General features: G+C 40.3%; 2 protein-coding genes across 2 annotated transcripts in view; both read left to right on the top strand.

Moving 5' to 3' along the window:
- The window catches only part of LOC127656252 (small conductance calcium-activated potassium channel protein 2-like), a 119517-nt gene extending 111981 nt beyond the window's left edge, over positions 1 to 7536 (top strand). Inside the window, exons 9-10 of the mRNA XM_052144475.1 lie at positions 2386 to 2455; positions 6169 to 7536. Coding sequence (XP_052000435.1) covers positions 2386 to 2455; positions 6169 to 6501 — 403 coding nt within the window. The 3' untranslated portion in view covers positions 6502 to 7536. The remainder of the gene's footprint in view (positions 1 to 2385; positions 2456 to 6168) is intronic.
- A 2653-nt stretch (positions 7537 to 10189) lies between these two features.
- Positions 10190 to 21240, top strand: part of LOC127655579 (nuclear pore membrane glycoprotein 210-like) — a 36074-nt gene continuing 25023 nt past the window's right edge. The window contains exons 1-11 of the mRNA XM_052143474.1: positions 10190 to 10311; positions 11361 to 11521; positions 12303 to 12434; positions 12541 to 12614; positions 12837 to 12970; positions 13621 to 13685; positions 14895 to 15041; positions 15243 to 15323; positions 15436 to 15545; positions 15649 to 15783; positions 17031 to 17186. Of these exons, the coding sequence (XP_051999434.1) occupies positions 10190 to 10311; positions 11361 to 11521; positions 12303 to 12434; positions 12541 to 12614; positions 12837 to 12970; positions 13621 to 13685; positions 14895 to 15041; positions 15243 to 15323; positions 15436 to 15545; positions 15649 to 15783; positions 17031 to 17186 (1317 nt within the window). The remainder of the gene's footprint in view (positions 10312 to 11360; positions 11522 to 12302; positions 12435 to 12540; positions 12615 to 12836; positions 12971 to 13620; positions 13686 to 14894; positions 15042 to 15242; positions 15324 to 15435; positions 15546 to 15648; positions 15784 to 17030; positions 17187 to 21240) is intronic.

Below are 21240 nucleotides of genomic sequence, written 5' to 3'. Positions count from 1 at the left end.
AATGTGTTTGCTCTTCTATTTGGTAGATCAACTATCTTAAGCTTTTAATTAGATCTGATATTATTTAAAAAAAATAAAAAAATACTTTTATTGAAGAATTTCTAAACGTTTTAGTATTTTTAGACCCTCCCTATTGGAAAGTCCAGCTTAAACCACATTCATTTTTAACTGGTTTATGTGGGTTAGTGCTGCTTTGGTGCTGGTGTAGCACAGTGTTTCCTAACCCTGTTCCTGGAGTCGCCCATCAGTACATATTTTGGATAAAGTCTCCTTTATCTGACACACCCAATTCAGGTCAGTCCCTGCATTCCAAATGGCATAAATTGGCCTCCAAAGGACACAGAATGGAGAGCAATTATGGCCACGAGGGTTGTTCCAAACCAAAGTGCTCAAAAATAGCTACTTGGAAGAACTCTTTGAAATAAAGCTTTTTTAGGGTTTAAAGAAAGGTTCACACAAACAGACCTGGGCTGCATTTCCCTAAAGCATCGCAAGCTTAAATTAATAGTAGTGACCACTGGCTCCAATGGTTTTTACTATCTACTTAGGTAAACAATGCTTTTGGGAAACACAGCCCTGAACTGGACCATACATCATAAAGCTGCATAAGGTTTGCAAGTGTATTATAATTTAAACCAGCTGCACCTGCAAACACATTCTAGTTCTGTAAACTAAAACCTGTGACAACCCTTTATTTCTGTGGTTTATAAAAGCCTTTAATTCTTATTATTATTAACTCGCTTGTGTTATTATAAATCAAGTTCTTTTGATCTGTCATTACAAATGCAATATGTTAAAATAAAAGAAGTAGCCTACACAGAGTGACATTTATTATTATTGTTATTTGATAATTGAACAAAGACTACATTTGTTCACTGGTTAAAATGTTCTATTTATTATAATAAATAAAACTAATATTTAAAACAAAGCTTAAAATTTCAATGTCTCACAGTTTTAAGGCATTTCTTTTTGCTTTGCATAGTTAAGCAAAATCATATAAAAGGGATTCTGACTGAGGTACAAGAAGCTCGGTAAAGTAATGTTTATAAGCGACGGTAACAGCAACTCCTTTGGCTTGGAAAGATGACGTTGAAGTGCGTTCTGAATGATCATTAATTTTAAGCCCAATCCTCTTCAACACTCTGAAGCTCTCACTCTGTAGGGTAAAGCCTTCAAAGGGAGGGATATTCCTGGGGGGTTAGTCGAGTAGTGGGCCGATCGGAAACCTGACAAGCGCTCCCATTATGTGACTTTTAGTGACTTTTTTATTGCTTTCACCCACAGTGTACACAGGAGAACAGAAAAATAGAATAGAATAAAATAGAATAGAATAGATAAAATAGTATATGAATGTGTAAGTATCTATTCCTTGTTGCAGTGCACATATAATACAATATAATATACACCACTAAACAATAAAATTGGCAATATACAAACAATAGAGTTATACAGTGCAATGTGCTACATACAGTAGAGAACATATGCATAGCTTTCTTTCTGTTGTATTGCATGTATAGTCTATTAAGCCAGGTAAGAACAAGAAGAGATATGAGAGAAAATAAACCTTAGTCAATTAGTCAACAGTCAGTTAAAACTGGTTTTACACTTAACATTCTGTCCCCCTCACCTCTGAAATGATGCCGACGCCCCTGTCAATATGTGTACTGTCTGAGGGTCAAGGAACAATGCTGGGAAACACTAACTGGTGGACCAGCAAAACCATTCTTTTACATGCACGATGTGCTGGTCAACCATGATCTTTCTGGTGAATTTGGTTGACAAAAGGAAGTCTTGTTAGATAATCTAGTTAATAAACCAGGTGGGGACACCAGCATAACCACTGATCCCACTGATAACAACATTGCACAACCATTGCCATGTTAACAATGAATCCCTACTTGGGATTTTTCACTTGACCGAGCTCTGGCTGCTGTATCAGCTTCTTCCTGAGGAAAGACGGTTAGCTGGGTGGGATCGAGATGTTAATGCTGTTCTCTGTCCCTGTGTGGGTACCTTCCACACACAGACTCATTGTTTAAAGAACTCTTCTTTTAAAGAACGTTTTGTTTTGGAACTGGCTGCCAATTTGAAGGGCTCCTTTCATATTAAAGCCATTCCTTTAAAGACTGCAGGAGAAATAAGAGAAATTTCACACTCGTGGAATCCTTTCCAATGCTTTTAGGATTAATGCTGTAATTGTGTATTCATTTCAGAGGATGCAAATTTGCAATAACAACAAACAAATAAAGAAAACAATCTGATTAAGTTAATTAGCCAGTTGTCGAGTTTACATTTGAGGGCTGTTGTAGCTTGTGAAATTAGAAGAAGATCTAATGGGCTTTCTGTTGCAATAATGTGTGTGTGTTTGTGCCCATGTTTTTCTAGATTGCGAAGTGTTAAAATGGAGCAGAGAAAACTCAGTGATCAAGCCAATACGTTGGTGGACTTATCAAAGGTAAGACTAAAGCAAACATCAGACATTACATGCTTCATACACATACACATCACAGACATGGTCACAAATCAGAGCCCACGCATGTGCACGTTACATCTGTTAGGAAACAGTAGACACCCACACACACTTTTAATGACACTGTGTTCTCTTTCCAGCAATATTAACGTGCCCACATACATACATTATAATGCCCAAGGCTGCAAGTAAATACACGACAACACATAATACCCAGTGACACACACATACCTTTACTTTCCCAAATATATCTCAGCATTCAACTGTTTCCATGCTGACCCGTTTGTTTCTGTGGCTTTGTGTCTCCTAGCAACCTGAACAAGTGTTAAAGCAGGGATGACAGTGGGAGCGAGGAGACAGGGAGTGTGAGAGGGTGGGAGGGGAGAGAGACAGGAAGCCGAAGAATGACAGAACATTGTGTGCAATTCAAGATATTTTTTGTGATGTGCGTGTTTGTGCAATTTTGCTGAATGTACCTCTTGTGTGTGTGTGTGTGTGTGTGTGTGTGTTTATTTCTTCTATTTATGTGAGTCTCTTCATTTGTGATTTGTGAAAGAGAGTGAGTTGTTGTGTATTCCTGGAATGTGAACCATTTCTCTTAGATATTTAGAGGGTGTAGAACAGTGTATGCTTGGTATGTCAGGCCCTTAGTTACTTTACTTTAAGATTTATATGTGCTTTGTATTATAGCATTCTCATTTGGATAGCTTCAGATACTTTCTATCTCATTTTCTATCTGTCCATTTTTTAAGCTTTTTCGAAATATTTATTTTTTTCCCTTAAATAAATATTCTGGGTTTAATACGAGGTAAGCTCAATCCACAGCATTTGTGGCATAATGTTGATTTGGCACAAAAAATCATTTCAACTCGTCCCTCTTTTTCTTAAAAAAAATCTGGGGTACACTGTGGTATTTACAATGGAGCCAATTCGTAAACGTTAAAATACTCATAAGAGTTTCAAAAGTATAGCCACAAGATTTACATGTTAACGTAATATTAGTATGATAAAATCACTTGTAAAGTTATATCGAATTTTAAAACTTCGTTGGCATGGCGACATAATGCTGTAAATCTTAAAACAACTCTAAAATGATTATTTAAACAACTTAATACACAAGTTTTAACAGAAGAATTCATGTAAGTGCTATTATAAAATTATAAGCTTCACATTTCTGCCTTTAAACCCTCCAAAAAGGGCTTCAATGTACCTTGATTTTTCCTTTTTTAGTTATTTATTTTTTTATAAAAGGAAGGGCAAGTCAAAATAAATTTAATTTATTATCTTTTTGCCACAAATTCTGTCGATTGAGCTTAACTTGTATTGAACCCAGAATAGTCCTTTAAAGGTGCTGTAAGCGATTTTGTACTTGAAAGATACGCAAAATTACTGAAAGAAGTGTCTTGAGATATCTCACCGGTCTCTGTGACAGCTCTAGACTCTTTAAAAAGCAAACAAAAATGTATTTGGCTGCGGTCTCAGTTTTTTTGCAGCGAAATTAACTGCCATTTTATGCCATGTTGTTCATAACAGTTGCCAGTTAATGGTGCTATTTTGCTGCTGTTATAATCAAATGTTTCTGCACGATGTTTTGAAAGAAGGCTAATTCAACGGCTCAATATTGTGGAAGTAGAATGGCTGAAATCACTTACAGCCCCTTTAACTTCAAATTCTCCTATTCTTCCGTGTCTTTTTTCTATGGACTGCTGTACCATTTTTTTCATGTCTTCCTTACCCAGAAGAAAATTGTATTGCTCAGAGGCTGCCCTTTCCAAGATCACAGGGCTTATTGGAGATCGTAGTTGTTTGAATATAAACTTTGTCTCAGGTGTTTCTCCTAAAATTTCTTTGGAGAAAAAATTTGACAATTGTTGACATACACTGTAAAAATTAAAAAGCACCGTTTAAGGTGCCACATCGGCGAAACCCTCTAGTCATTTTTTCAATATTCTGACAAACATACTCCTAAATAATGTAAGAACTCTGAAGAACTCTTAGGACTAACAGCAGTTCCTTCATAACCCTATCATAAGTAAAAAGCTTTGAGGCACTTTAAATATATCTTGAAGTTTCTTGAGGACCTAACTAGTATGTTGGAGTTTTCTTTAAGGGTGTCTGAAGGATCTCCTGAGGATTCCCTGTTGCGTTGCATGTCAGGAACCCCAAATGGTGCCTTGAGTATTTTTTCATCTTGACAGTGTACACAGTAAAGCTACAAAATGAATGTGAATAGCAAATGTGATAAGAAATGTTTGAGTTAATATTGGAATCTTTGACTCTCTGAACGCAGTTAGTGACATTGTCAACGACTCTCAACTGTTCCTCCAGTAAGCACATTCTAATGCCTCCTACACACTACATGACTTTCAAAGTCATCGGATCGTGGTACCATTCATATTACACAACTGTCTGTCTTGTCATGGAAGTCGTAACGTTTTCAAATTACACAACGAATCGGTGTCATGAGTGAACACATTACAAAACGTTTCACTACTGACGAATCTCCGGCGACTCTGCCTGGATTCCAAATTACGTTTCACAAAAGAGTATACGCGAGAAGTGATACGAGATACGAAAACAAATGCATGATCATATGTTATGCATTTCAGAATATGATGTGTATGTTTTTAATCATATATTTTATTGGTTACAATATGAAAAATTACCTCCTACTGAAAAATCTTCCTATTTGCTTACCTGACTGTCCAAGATAATTGGCAATTTCTCACCAACTCTTCTCTTTCTCCACCCGGTTGTGGTACAGTTCAGATGAAACATCAAATATGCACTGGTGCCCCTATCAAAGTTCTGCAAATTTTTCCTCCATTTCTTCATACCGCAGCCATGCTAGTTGATGTTCTGTTGCAGGTACCTCTGGACTCCCATTGAAACTTCCTGTGCCCTCTCATTGGCTGTAGGTCAACGCTGCAGTTGTATTTAGTCAAAACATATTTCACATTCACATTTCACATTGCACGATTTGGAATCACAGACAGGTCCAGATATTTAACATTCTAGATATCTCGCTGACATCGGCAACACGTCTGCATTTCTCTCAAATCGCATCTTTGATAGTTCGTACATTGCGATTGTCGCTACCGGGAACAAGCTCTGATTTGCCTTAAATTTTCAGGCTTTTGTCGGCGATCTCCACAAAACTGCCGACGAACGAAAATTGGGCTTAAAATCGTGTAGTGTAAACTCACCATAAAGGAAAAGCTTCGCACTTGAAATGTATATTGAAGTTCCATAAGTACACAATAAGATGCTTGAGGTACCCTGAAAAGGACTCCTAGAGGTTATTCAGAAGTTTCTAAGAAACCTCAAATGGTGCCTAGAGGATCTTTTTGTTTTTAGAGTGAGAGGAGAGACATATGAGATTATTAGGGTCTTTTTTTCTGGAGAAACATCTAACTTTAGAGGATTTAGACGCTGTCCAGGAGAAAAGTGAGATATTAAAGAGATCTCATTTGTGATTTTTTTTTTTCCTATGGATATTCAATGCTTCATTCATTACCATTCTGCTCTATCTTTCTTCTGATCTTTCACACTATTTGTACACTCTCCATTTTTCGTTGATACCTTGGTATCGTCCTTGGCTCTATATCTGTCTCTCTGGTTCTCCGTCTGTCCAGTATGCTTTATCTTCATTACAGTATTTCAATCTAACCACACTATCCTCCTCTCTCTCTACGCAGATGCAAAGCGTCATGTATGAACTGATGTCAGAGCTGAATGACCGCAGTGAGGATCTGGAGAGGCAGATGTTAGGTCTGGAGCAGCGGGTGGAGCAGTTGACGGCCGGCTTTATCGCTCTGCCCGCTCACCTGTCCGCCACGCTCACTGCCCAGCATGCTGCACTTGTTCAACTGCTGCGTGAGCGTGATGCCAAGGTCCTGAGCCCCACTGTGCCCTCTGTGCTCTCACCCACCGCTGCCAGCCTGCCTCTAGCCAACCCCCCCTCCGGCTCCATCACCACCCTCGCCCAGCCCACCGAGGAAAGCCCCAACACCAGCACCTCTAGCTGCTGAGAGCGCTGGTGCAGGCAAGGCCTCTGGGATGGAGAGATGGAAGAAAAGTCAAAATAATGCATACACATAAAATGCACTGTAACTACAAGTATTACACAGCTTAACGCCACATAATATCATGACGGAGGAGAGGCTAACATTTGCACAAAAACCCTATGACAATACTGCCATATTTCATGTAGTCCACAAGAAGGAGAGATACCTTACTGTTAACATGAATGTATACATTTCAGAAGACACTGACACATACATTTACATGTTAACATGTATGGACACTCACACACACACACACACACACACACACACACACACACACACACACTTTCTCTTATTTTGTCTTTGCTACCAAAGTGCTCTGTCTATATTTGACTGAAATGGACTAAAGTGTGAGTTGCAAATGAGGGATTGGTGTGTTGGGGGGGTGTTTAGAGAGATACAGATATAAATAATGAATACCCGAGAATGTTATGATGGAAAAATCATCATAGAAATCTGGACAGCACTTTTTTACAGTCTTCAAGAGACTAACAGCCATTTGAGCAAAGTATTATTACAAAGAGCGACGCTAAAGCCAGTCAGTTTCAGTCAAGATGTTATAAAACCACCTAATCAAGGTGGAACAGCTGCTCACACGAAAATAACTGTAGAATGAGGGATTATAGTCATTTTCAGAGTGGAATTGCTTCTGTTATAATGGTGTGTTGGAATAAGACTGTTTTACTTCTAACCCCATTTCAATGGAGACCATTTTGATAACTGACTAATAGTGACACCCTGTGGCCGGAATACTGAATTATATCGCTTGGAATATTGTACAGTATGCTATTACTGAAATTTAGCTTTGTATCGCTCAGTTTTTTACCATTAATAATTACTAACGCAGTTATAGCTCATATTTAATATAATATACAATATAATTTTTCTCATTCGTCATAAAAATTATGATTGCTGTACAATTAATGATTTTATTAATATTCATTATAGATAAGGGAGGTGCCATTTGAGGTTTAAATTATTTTGTAATTTTATTTTACCAGAGAGAATTAATAAAGTATATATCTATACATGACTGTGTCTATGTGTGAGTATCATTGTGCAACTGACAAGCAAGTGCATAAAAAGAATTTAAAGGTATAGTTAATCCAAAAATAAATAGTCTCTTAGAATTGACTCACCCTCATGGCATCCCAGATGTGTATGACTTTCTTTGCTCTGCAGAACACAAAGATTTTTAGAAGAATATCTCAGCTCTGTATATGCATCATACAATGCATGTGAATGGTGGCCAAAACTTTGGAAGTCCAAAAAGCATATAAAGGCAGCATAAAAATAATCCATACGACTCCAGTGGTTAAATCCATGTCTTCAGAAGCTATTTGATAGTTGTAGGTTAGAAACAAATCAATATTTAAATCCTTTTTTACTATAAATATTCACTTGCACATTCTTTCTTTTTTATTTTTGGTCATTCCATTCATTAAGCATATCACCACCTACTGGGAAGGGAGGAGAATATATAGTTTAAAATAAGGACTTAATATCTGTTTCTCTCCCACAACTATAGCTCCTTAAAATATACTCTGCGTCCGAATATTCATACTTCCCTACTAAATATGGAGTAGTATGTCGAATTTATAGGTTTCGAGAAATACCAGGAGGACCTACATAAGCTTAACGGTCCCATAATCCCTTGGGAGCTGAGATGTCACGTTCAAAACACTGGATTTAAAAGAAACACTGGTGAATCATGAGGCGGACGGCTATTCTCAACTAAGTGATATATATGGACCCTACCAAGAAAATTGTTCCTTGTGCTTTAAATGCTTGTTTAACAAAACCAGAGCAGATAGTTTCCGCTGTTGTTGTTCTGATGTTATATGTTTAGGTAACGAGACAATGCCCATTTTCACATAAGAAGTATGTCCAAGAACGTCCTGTTTTACTGGCAAATATGTGCGACCTTAATAAAGTAAAGTAGGCCTACATACTGTGACAATACGCTGTTTTGGACGCAGCTATAGTCTTTAGAATTACTTTTATGCTGACTTTATTTGCTTTGTGGGCCTTCAAAGTTCTGGCCACCATTCCAAATCAAAATCAAATCCCTTTATTGTCACTCCAACCATATACACAATTGCAACAGTAGGTGAAAGACTCGGGTGCAGTTCCAAGCAACATAGCAGTATGACAATTACAATAAACATATGATTTACACTTAACACAATTTACACATCTTGTTACACAACACAATATACAATATAAACTTAATAATATACAATAATACAATATATAGTAAACACAAAATAAGAAAACTATACAATAAAAATAATATAGCTACACTATACACTAAATAATTAACTTGCATCGCATGAACCTACAGAGCTGAGATATTCTAAACATCTTCGTTTGTGTTCAGCAGAACAAAGAAAGTCATACACACCTGGGAAGGCATGAGGGTGAGTAAACGAAGAATTTTCATTTATGGGTAAACTATCCCTTAAAGTTACCCACGTGGTCTCCTGCCGATGGTGCTTGTAGTGCTGTTATAAATGGCACATTACTCTTCTTTTTATTGTCTTTGGAAATTGCTACGTGTTTTGTTACGGGCAGTTCACACGTACGCGTCCTTTTCCAAGCAAAAAAGAAGCGCCAAGAGCGCAGGTGTCACAAGACGTGTTTATAACCTTTAAAATGCTTCGCAACGGTCAAAGATGTCCATCTAGCGAATGTTTACATAAAACTAACATAAAAAATAGTGCGGACCGACGCAAAAACAAATTCGGTGTGAACGGACCATTTCCAGTTAAAAGTTAATCAGCACACACCGGTGTCTGCCTGCCGGCGGGTGCCCTAATCCCTATAATGATCTAAATTTAAAACGACATAGATGATGCTAGTTACCGAGAATGCGGTTGTGAGACCTGAAATTTTACTGTGGGTGTCACACTCATAAATTACCGTCCTGTGTGTGAACGCAACCGTAAACAGGTCTGACAACTGTATTCTGCTACTGTGTGAACGTGGCCTATGTTACAGGACAGACAAAGCAGTGATTAAAAAAATAAAAAAATACACATTGGCTTTAATCATTCTAAGTGGTAACTGAGCATGCTCTGCCTGCTCAATTACAAAGTTTTTTCTCTGCTCAGTGCTTGATGTATTCATTATTCAAGAGTTCAATCTACTGTCTTGTAAAATCCAACGAATAATTCCTCAGTGTCCAGAGAAGTTCCCAATTACCAGTCGCTTTTTTTCGATTTATGAAAATGATTCTGGTTTGTGTCAAGCCTGAGAAATAGTTATTATTATTATTATTATTATTATTATTATTATTATTATTATTATTATTATTATTATTATTTTAAATGCTAATGGAGAAAATTAATGGGGAATATCTCGTGCTTTTCCGTGGATGCTCGACCATTTCCGTTGGTGCTCGAGCGCCAGTGATCTTATGTACGTTGATTCAAAAATCAACAGCGGCAAGTGTCTACCGGCAATTGCTGTTTACCAGCGCAAGACAACTACCCTAAATTTAGGTCTTAACATTTCTATAACTAGTCTCTGGTTTTAGTTGTATGTTCTCAGAATATTTATTAATTTGTCAACAGTGTTCAGTTGTGTGTTGCTGTAGAGCTGTAATTTCAACATGCTTTTGAAGGAGAGAGCAGTTTGGTGGGTTTTGCTAATGAGCTCATTGATTACTCTCAGTCAGTCGACTAGACTGAATGTTCCCAAGCTGCTGTTACCTCTCAGCACTCATGTGCCTGTGAACATCACACTGACAGCACAGAGAGGATGCTACAAATGGTGAGTGACAGGGGCTGTGGAGCATGCTCAGCGTAACATGCCATTCAGACTCATTACGTGCTGGCATGTCGGAAAGGTGATTAATTCAATATCTATGATTAATTCAACCAGTATGCTTCTCAAGTGTGCAAGATATCTGCCTTTTCTGAATTACAGAATTAAGGATGAAACCGTCTGGGGTCTATATAGGCCCTATAGGGCAGGCTAATATAACATGACATTATAACTATTCGGTAAACGGATAGTTCACCCAAAAAATTAAATTGTCTTATCATTTAATCACCCTCATGCCATCCCAGATGTGTATGACTTTCTTTGCTCTGCAGAACACAAAGGTTTTTAGAAGAATATCTCAGCTCTGTATGATGCATCATACAATGCATGTGAATGGTGGCCAAAACTTTGAAACTCAAAAAATCATGTAAATGCTGTATAAAAGTAATAGATAAAACTCCAGTGGTTTAATCTATGTCTTCTGAAGAACAAACCAAAGTGTAACTCCTTTTTCACTGTACATCTTGCCATTGCAGTCTCTAGGCATGATCTTGATTTCAAGTTTGATTACACTTCCTATCGCTTGACACATGTGGGGATCACTAGATGGTGCTAGGAAGTGTAATCGAGTTTGAAATCATGTTCACCAAGAAGACTGCAGCTGACAAGATTTACAGTTTAAAAAAAAAAATGGTAAATTGTGGTCTGTTCTCACCCCAAAATGATTGGATCACTTCAGAATACATTGATAATTTTTTTGTTTTATTTGTTTGTGTTCAGCAGAAGAAAGTAAGTCACACATCTTGGATGGCATGAAGGTAAGTAAATTATGAGAGATTTGTCATTTTTGGGTGAACTATCCCTGGATGTGTATAGCCTCAACATTCTATCAGTGCAAACAAAATTATAAATAACACAGGAAACAATTAAATATTTGCAGAAATGTGTGTAGATGAAAAAATGAAAAGAAGTATGATGGATTTCAATACAGTTTTTGCCTTGCAAGCAATGCAGTCATCATTTGTTTAACGCTCTTATGGTTTATTTGACTTTAGGGTGTCCTCTCAAACTGACAGGGTCAGGGTGTATCCTCTCTCTGCAGTCAGCCCTCCAGTTCCACTGCCCCTCTCCTCCTGTAGTCAGCAGTGTTTGGTGTCAGCTCTGTCCTCCCCCCAGGGTGGCCCTATTCATAGTGTGGTCCAGGCACAAGATCCTGGTGAGGAATGGAAGGGGAGGGAGAATAGTTTATGGACATACATTTTAATCAAAGGACATATAGAGCCAAAAGAGCGTTTTAGTCATTTAGAATTAAATTCATGAATCAATTTTCACTTTTTGCATATGAAATGAAAAGTGATTTTAATTAATAGATAAATGCTGAAAGCAGTCAGCTAGCTCACTGTTTGCCTCACTGACTGCTTGCATTAAAGAAATATTCATTGTTTTGACTGGCCCCTTGCAAAAAATCTGGGTTACAGTGAGGCACTTACTAAAATACTCACTGTTTAAAAAGTAGAGCCACAAGACATAAACAATATACTGTACATGTTAACATGATTTTAGTGTTATAAAATTGCATACTAACCTTTAAAACTTTAAAAAGATTTAACAGAAGAATTAATGTAAGTTCTTTTATAAAATTATAGTGGAAAGTTAGCATCTTTTTCCCATACAATGAAAGTAAATGTTGACTGATGCTAACATTGTGCCTAAGATCTCATTTTGTGTTCCACAGAAGAAAGTTATATGGGTTTGTAACAACATGAGGGTGAATCAATTATGAATTTTTTGGGTAAACTATCCCTTTAAGATACAACAGATTGTTAAAGCTTCCTGGGTTTTGATTAGTTCAGATGAACATATTAAAATAATGAAAGATTAATTTCAAAATGACTATTATTTTTTTTGCTTCTTAGACCCCAAACTTAAAAACAGTGAAGTCAATCTCATCAGAACACGAGGGATACAAAGTGTGACTATATCTATTGCTTTTTTAGTGACAGGTCACATTCTGCGCTGTGATGTCATCATTGATCGGATTGAAAGAATTCAGATTGTCACAACCACTAGACAGCTTTATACTTATGACCCACCCCTGCAATTATTTGTCCAGGCATTTGACACTAAAGGTACTGTTCATTTTGCACATTTCAATGCTTCACTTTACTAAGGTAAGTTTGTTTTAAATACCTTTAGTCAAAAAGGTTATGACTGCGCTCTGTTTTTGATCCACAGGAAATACCTTTAGCTGTCTAGCAGGCTTGAAGTTTAATTGGTGGCTGGCAAAGGAGTCTGATGCAATACAGACAGTGAGGTAAACAAGAGGGTTTTGAAAGGAAAAGGGAGGAATACACTACATTACCAAAAGTATGTAGACCCCTGAACACCACACCCTTATATGCTTTTTGAACATTTAGTTTCAAAGCCATTAACACTAATAGGGAGTTGGTCTGCCCTAACTGCTTCCACTCTTCTGAGAAAGTTTTCCACTAGATGTTGTAACATGGCTGCTGGGAATTGGTCTCATTCAGATAAAAGAGCATCAGCTGATGATGGGTGATGTGGTCTTGCTCACATTCAGTGTTCCAATTCATCCTAAAGGTGTCCTGTGGGGATCAGATATGAGCTTTGTGCAGGCCAGTCAAGTTCTTCTTCACCAGACACAGTAAACCTCTTCTTTATGGACCTTGGTTTGTGCACAGGGGCATTGTCTTGCAGGAACAGAAGGGTTCCCAGACATTTTTTATTTTTTTTATTTGATCCCTTTTCTCCCAATTTGGAATGGCCAAATCTCACTACTTAGTAGGTCCTTGTGGTGGTGCGGTTACTCACCTCAATCCGGGTGGCAGAGGACAAGTCTCAGTTGCCTCTGCTTCTGAAACAGTCAATCCGTGCATCTTATCACGTGGCTCACTGTACATGGAAGCGAGAACCCCTAATCGTGACCTCGAGGGAGGTTAACCTATGTGACTCTACCCTCCCTAGCAACCGGGCCAATTTGGTTTCTTAGGAGACCTGGCTGGAGTCACTCAGCATGCCCTGGATTAGAACTCGTGACTCCAGGTGTGGTAGTCAGCATCTTTTCTCACTGAGCTACCCAGGCCCCCTCCCAGATGGTTTGGAGATTTTTCTACAATAAAATTACTGGAATAGCCACACCTGTTAATGAGAAGGGGTGGCTTCATACTTTTGGCCATATAATACTGTACATCATGACACTAGAAATTTGCAAAGGATTAATCAACATAAAAAGATTGAGGCTAAATAGTGAATGTACAAGAGGAGAGTGAAGTCTTGTTTTCTGTTATGCTGTAGGTTTGTGCGTTACCAGGAATCTGGGTACATTCCTCAACCTCATATCCTGGCTCTAGAGGATGCTGGTGAGAGGGGTGAGAATGTGCTACTCCATGGGATCCACAGCGGCTCAGCACTCGTAAAAGTGTCTTTTATGCACCCAGAGTATAAGGCATGAATGCACATGCAACTCCAGGCAGAAATGCTGCATGGACACACTCAAACATACTTTATGAAGATGTACAAAATACTTATTTTTTGATTTATGGATTGATAAATCAACAGGGTTCCCAAAGTCATGGAAAACCTTGAAATATTGATGGGAAAAGTAATTGAAATTCAGATGTGGGAACCCTTAATCAATTCTTAGGATATTAATTATGGTGGATTACTTCTAATAGTGTGTGTGTGTGCATGCGTGTATGTGTTTGTGTGTGTGTGTGTGTGTGTGTGTGTGTGTGTGTGTGTGTGTGTGTGTGTGTGTGTGTGGGTCTCTAGCATGTGGAAGCAGCCAATGTGACTTTGTTTGTGGTAGACAGACTACACCTGACTCCAGCAGGGGATACCTACCTGCTACGAGGCTCGACTATTAAATACAAAATGTGGAAAAGAGAGCAAGAGGGGGAGACTGGTATGAACACAGAACACACATCTAGTATATAGAATACAAACTGATTCAGTTATGTTCAGTGGTATTCATGTCGTTCCAAACCCATATGCTTTTCTTTCTTCTGTGGAACAGCAAAAGAAAAGTTTAGTAGAATGTCTGAGCTGCTTTCATCCATTCCATAAATGTAAATGGGGACCGTGTGCTTTCAGCATAAAGGTATCATAAAAGAAGTCCATAATACTCATCATGCATTATATTCCGAGTCTTAAATGGAATAGTCTAAAATCATATGATAGCTTATAGTGTTAGGAACTGACTGAAATTTAAGTTATTCACTAAAAATAGTGTCATAAATCAAAAGTCATACAAGTTTCAAAAGGCACCTGTAGGTGAGTGTGAGTAAATGTTGATAGAATTTAATTTTATGGGAGAACCTTCAATTTAAAGCCAATTAAATGCAAGAAACTCAAGTGGACAGTGTCCTCACACGCACGGCTGAGACTACTAATATTTCAGGGTGATGGCTCTTAAACCTTGTGATAACACCTTGACACCCTAACCACATGGCTTCACACCTCTAAACACATGCATACTGTCACATGAATGCAACATTGCATATATCAGTATAGATAGGTTACATTTCTAACACCTGCATGTAATATCTCACTCTCCTGTCTGTTTGTAGAGGTCACTCTGTCTGAAGATGGATACAGTCTGGTTGTGGATGGATACAAAAGAAGAATGTATAATGACATCATCTGGGTTGACCAGGACACAGCTACTATAACCGCTCTCAAGCTGGGTCATGCAGCACTGAGCGTTGCGCACAATCGTATCTGACACAATTGTGCTTTTCACAGAAACCTTATGTTGTAGTAGGGCATGGGGTGTTCAGATAAAGGACTCCTTGGTGGATATAAGGCCTTTAAGAACATGTGTTAATTATCATATACATTTTTTATGCTTACATCACAAAGAGACCATTATAAGACCCCTGTTGTAGGGCATATTAATATATTGTTATGATTCTAAGCTGATGACTCAGATCTGCCCCCTGAAATAATCTCCCACCTCCCTCACACTATTGTACATGTGGTGGAGCCCAGTTACATGAGTGAGTACATACACAAACTCACATGCAAGATCTGTAACCCACACCATGCTGCACACTCATGAGGGCACTTACATTGTCTGTTTATGTGCATTTGTCTGTGTGTCTGTTTAAGCATTGAGTATTAAAGGGGAAGAGGACATATGGGTGTTAGAGACAGGACGGCAGTATTATTTGACTGTCCGTATCCATGACAACGAGGGCCATGTGGTTCACATTTCACAGGTTGTGCTTCCTAGTCATGAGTAATGCCCTGTTTGCTCCACTGCATTTTCTCACCTGACAGGAGCATAACATCTGAATTTGAACTCTATTTCTTCCTGTGCAGAATGCAGTGATTGTTGTCGAGGAGACTGAGGGGTTCATGACTGTGGATTCTTCTGATCCCTCCTGCCACCTCCTACAGACCCTTAAGACAGGAAAGACCCTAATACAGGTCTCACTTTATAGCATCATCTCAGAGGTAACATGCTTATATATACAGTACTGCACGACCCGGCCCTGCCCTCCACCCTGTCACAACCCTGTTTTTGCAGCACTTTGCAGACATTGATACAGTTGTATACAGTTATTGAGCAATCAACAGCACAGAGACTCGCCAATCTCCAGCAATTAAAGCACTTTAACAAAAGGAGAAATTAGGCGGCATGTTAGTCTCAGTCACCATTCAGTATCATTGCATTTTTTTCTTCTATAAAATGAAACTGAATAGTGATTGAGGATGCAAATCCATAACATTCTGCATAACATCACCTTTTGTGTTCCACAGGAGAAAGAAAGTCATACGGGTTTGTAACAACATGAGGGGTGAAGAAATTATGAAAGGATTTAAATTTTTGGGGAAACTATTCCATTAAGATTTGTCAATTTTTTGGCCCAGGGGTTTAATTACACAATACTGATGTCATTTAACATATATTGATGCAAGACAAAATGTCAAAGTTAATTTGCTCAGTGCGAGGGGTTCAGTAAGTTATTACGTAAAAGTACAGTTCAGTCTTGTTAAAATAAATTGCACAAGCTGTTTCCAGATCAATAGGGGAGCCCCTCATGAGGGGGCAAGATGAGACAGCAAGCAGGAAATGAGGACACACACAGTGTAAAGAGAGGCATGGGGTGTGCTGGGAAACCTATTGTTTATAAAGGAAAAGACAGCATGTTCCATTTGTGGGAGGCCACCATAGTGGCAGAAGATGAAACGTATCATAGAGGGGGGCAGTTCAATCCAATCATCATGGTTCTGCAAAATGAGCTCCGGGGAAACTTTGCTCATTAGTTTTGATCTGCAACTTCCTGTCGATAACTGTACTCTTATAATCCATAATATTAATGAGACAAGGGGAGGAAAAACCTTCCAAACTGCCTCCAAGGGAAATCATCCTTCAAGCAGGTGTAAATTTTCCTGTCAGACTTTCACAGTGAAAGCTATGGTGCTGCCTTTTGGTTTGCTTGACTGTAATATCCATGTGTATGTATGTGTTATATAATAGGATGGTGAAAATCAGCCTGTCGTCCAACCAATCAGAGCACAACAGGAAGTGAATATCTACAGTCCCCTTACACTGCAGCCCTCTGTTATTGCGTTTCCATGGCAACCCCACAATAAGCTTTACCAGCACAATATTCAGGTGTAGTAAAAGTCAACATTAGTACATGTATGTGTGTTGGGGGATAATGAATGTTTGCTATCAGAGATTATGTATTTTTCAGGTGGTGGGTGGTAGTGGCTCTGTGACGTGGGATGTGTCTGATAGTGAAATTGCCACAGTAACAGTAAAAGGGGAGGTACTAGCAGGAAAAAGGAGAGGCGAGACTGAAATTCATGCTTCAGATTCCAAAAACCAGCTACATAAAGCAGTCGCAAAGGTAAAATTTGTGCAAACGAACATACATTTGAACATATACTGTGGGGTTCCCTTTGTAAATATTCTTTCTTTTTTGCATTTTTCACATTGAATACGGTTTCTTTCATTACATATTACAGTATATTATTAGCAAATGAAAATTAATGTGAATATCTACATTTCTTAGTATTTGTTATGTCCACCTTTTGCTTTAATGACAGCATGCACTTGAGCTGGCATGGGCTTGGGCAAAACCTGATGATCCATGTAATTCCCACATGATTTGAGAATGTTTCAAAGATCTTCAGGATCTTCATTGCCTGTTATAAAAGCATGGTCAATGTCACATATTTGCTTAAAGGGATAGTTGTCACGAACGCCAAGATAGGCGCCTCCTCAACCGGCCATCGGAGATCTGAATCACCCGAATATTGACTCTGACACTACAATTCCCATAAACCCACATACCCGGTCTAATTGCACTACAGCTGTTCCCTATCTCTGCCTCTCTATTTAAACCCTGCCCGTTGTTTCACTCATTGCGAAGTCTTTTTTGCCCTGGCTACATTTCTGAGCGTTATTCATTACTCTATCTGATCTGCTGTGTACCAACCTTGCCCTGTTAATCTGACCACGTTTGTTTGCCACCTGCCTTTATTGAACTCTCGCCTGCCTGCCCTGATCTACTGCCTGTTTGGCATCAACTCTGCCCGCCTACGTTAACCCTGTTTGCCTGTTGCTTGACCCTTGCCTGTTATAACCTGCGTTTCTCTATAAACTGCCTATGGATCCCAACTTACCTGAGTCTTCATTACAATAGTTCACCTAAAAATGACAGTTCTCTCATTATTTACTCACCCGCATGCCATTCCAGATGTGTTTGACTTTATTTATTTTAAGAAGAATATCAGCTCTGTAGGTCCATACAATGCAAGTGAATGATGGCCAGAGCTTTGAAGGTCCAAAAAGCATATAAATATAAGCATATAATAAAAGCATATAAGCATAAAAGTAATCAATATGACTCAAGTGGTTTAATTTATGTCTGCTGAAGTGATGTAATCACTTTTGGTGAGAAACAGATCAATATTTAAGTCCCTTTTTTTACTGTAAATCTCCTCCCTGCCAAGTAGGTAACAATTACTTGGATATTGATCTGTTTCTCAACCGCACCTATCATATCACTTCTGAGGATATATATTTAAACACTGGAGTCATAAGGGTTATGTTATGTATGACCTTGTCTTGTTTTACCGTTGCTCCTTCATTTTCCATTTTTGTCCCTTTTGTTATTCCATAGTTTTCACTGTTGTCCCTTTTGTAGCTCCACAGTCTTGTTAGCGTTCGTGTTTTCTGTAATTGTTTTCACCTGTCCTCATTAGTTTGCCATTTGCTTCTGTTATCATCTTGTTATCTTGTTTTGAGTTCTGTTTGTTCATTGGCCCCTTTGTCCCTTGTTCATGTATTTATACCCCGGTTTTTGGTTCAGTCCTTGTCTATTGTTGAATGTTTGTGAATGTAGTTAGCCTGGTCTGTGTTCCCTGCCCGAGTTCTCTGGTCTTGTTTTTTTCCCCATTGAGGGCTTTTCTTTGTATTTTGTTAGTAATAAAGTAAGCTGCATTTGGATCCTTAACCTTCGTCTGCCTTCATTGCCTTACATTCGTGACAGAACAATAGACCATAAACATGGATCCAGCGGTGTTACGAGCAAGCTGCAAACTGTTTAGCCTCATGCAGGGAAACCGTCCTGTGGAGGACTACACCCGTGATTTCCTCGCAATTGCGGGTGCCACTGACTTCCCAGACTCCGACCTGGTGGTGTTTTTTCGGGCCAACCTGAGTTGTGAGCTCCAGGAACGGTGCCATCGACGACACACGGCTGGACGCTCCAAGACTTCATTGAGGAGACTCTGCTGGTCTGCGCTTCACCATACACTGTGGATGTCATCGAGGAGAGCCCTGCCACCCCTCCCACAGTATTGGTACTCCATTCGCCCGTGGTTCGTCCCTTCATGCCTGCCACGGCCAGCGAGCCAGTACGGTCCACTTCGTCTGCCCGGAGGAGGAGGAGAAGACAGGCTTTCGCCTCCCGGCTCACGCCGATCACGGTGAGCGAGCAGAGCCCACACATATCACTGTGAGCGAGCCAGAGCCCACGCATGTCACGGTGAACCAGTGCCTGTAGCCTCCGATGTCAGTGAACCAGTGCCTGTCGTCCCAGATGTCAGTGAACCAATGCCTGTCGCCTCAGAGGTCAGTGAGCCAGTGCGGCCCTCTTCATCTGCCCGGAGGAGGGAGAGAAGACGGGCTTCCGCCTTCCGGCCCTCGTCAGCTACGGTCAGCGAGCCAGAGCCCTCGCCTGCCCCGGTCAACGAACCCAAGCCAGCGCATACCACGGTCACCCAGCCAGAGCTTGTCGCCTCAGAAGTCAGTGAGCCAGCGCCTGTAGCCTCGACCGTCCCTGAGCCAGCGCCTGTAGCCTCGACCGTCCCTGAGCCAGCGCCTGTAGCCTCGACCGTCCCTGAGCCAGCGCCTGTAGCCTCGACCGTCCCTGAGCCAGCGCCTGTAGCCTCGACCGTCCCTGAGCCAGCGCCTGTAGCCTCGACCGTCCCTGAGCCAGCGCCAGCGGTCGTGCCCGTCCAAGAGTCAGAGCTTCCCAGGGCTCCTCCTCTCGAGCTTCCCAGGGCTCCGCCTCCCGAGCCTCCCTCGGCTCCGCCTCCCGAGCCTTCCAGGTCACCGCCTCTAGGGCCTCCTCCCAGGGCCCCTGACCTGGCCCCTGACCTGTGGCCTCCTCCCAGGGCCCCTGACCCTGTTCCTGACCTGTGGCCTCCTCCCGGGCCCCCGAACCTATCCTTGCCGGTGGCCAGCTCCCAGGCCTCCTGAACCTATCCTTGCCCTGTGGCCAGCTCCCAGGCCTCCTGAACCTATCCTTGCCCTGTGGCCAGCTCCCAGACCACCTGAACCTGTCCTTGCCCTCTGTGCCCCCCAGGACTTCCTGCCTGCCCCTCTGTGCCCCATTGGACTTCCTGCCTGCCCCTCTGTGCCCCATTGGACTGCCTGTCTGCCCCTCTGTGCCCCCCTGGACTGCCTGTCTGCCCCTCTGTGCCCCCTTGGACTTTCTGCCTGCCCTCTGTGCCCCATTGGACTTCCTGCCTGCCCTCTGTGCCCCCGGTGCCATCATTTTGTTTTCTGTGGTTTCCTTTTTGTCTTTTGGTGTTTTTTCTTTTAGGATCGTCTGGGATCCGATCCTTAGAGGGGGGGGGGGCTGTGTTATGTATGACCTTGTCTTGTTTTACCATTGCCCCTTCGTTTTCCATTTTTGTCCCTTTTGTTATTCCATAGTTTCACTGTTGTCCCTTTTGTAGCTCCACAGTCTTGTTAGCGTTCGTATTTTCTGTCATTGTTTTCACCTGTCCTCATTAGTTTGCCATTTGCTTCTGTTATCATCTTATTATCTTGTTTTGAGTTCTGTTTGTTCATTGGCCCCTTTGTCCCTTGTTCATGTATTTATACCCCGGTTTTTGGTTCAGTCCTTGTCTATTGTTGAATGTTTGTGAATGTAGTTGGCCTGGTCTGTGTTCCCTGCCCGAGTTCTCTGTTCTTGTTTATTTCCCCATTGAGGGCTTTTCTTTGTATTTTGTTAGTAATAAAGTAAGCTGCATTTGGATCCTCAACCTTCGTCTGCCTTCATTGCCTTACATTCGTGACAGGTTACTTTTATGCTGCCTTTATATGCCTTTTGTAGCTTAACTTGCATTGTGACGACAAACAGAGCTGAACTATTCTTCTAAAAATCTTCATTTGTGTTCTGCAGAAGAAAGTTACTCATATCAGTGATGTGTAAACGATGAGAGAAATTTCATTTTTGGGTGAACTATCCCTGTAATAATTGATCTATAAATGGTGCAGAATCTCATATTCAAAAAGTTTATTTCAAGGTTTAAATTCGATTATGAATCCCATATCTTCAATGTAGTCTCAGATTTTTGGCCCCTGTTGTATGTACTCTAAATTGGTCAAATGTTGCTTTATGTCAAAGAAAGTACATACTCTAGATTAAAAGTAGGGACAAAACT

This window comes from Xyrauchen texanus, chromosome 15, assembly GCF_025860055.1.
Source record: "Xyrauchen texanus isolate HMW12.3.18 chromosome 15, RBS_HiC_50CHRs, whole genome shotgun sequence".
Classification (NCBI taxonomy): domain Eukaryota; kingdom Metazoa; phylum Chordata; class Actinopteri; order Cypriniformes; family Catostomidae; genus Xyrauchen; species Xyrauchen texanus.
This window is presented reverse-complemented; position numbering and strand designations above follow the sequence as displayed.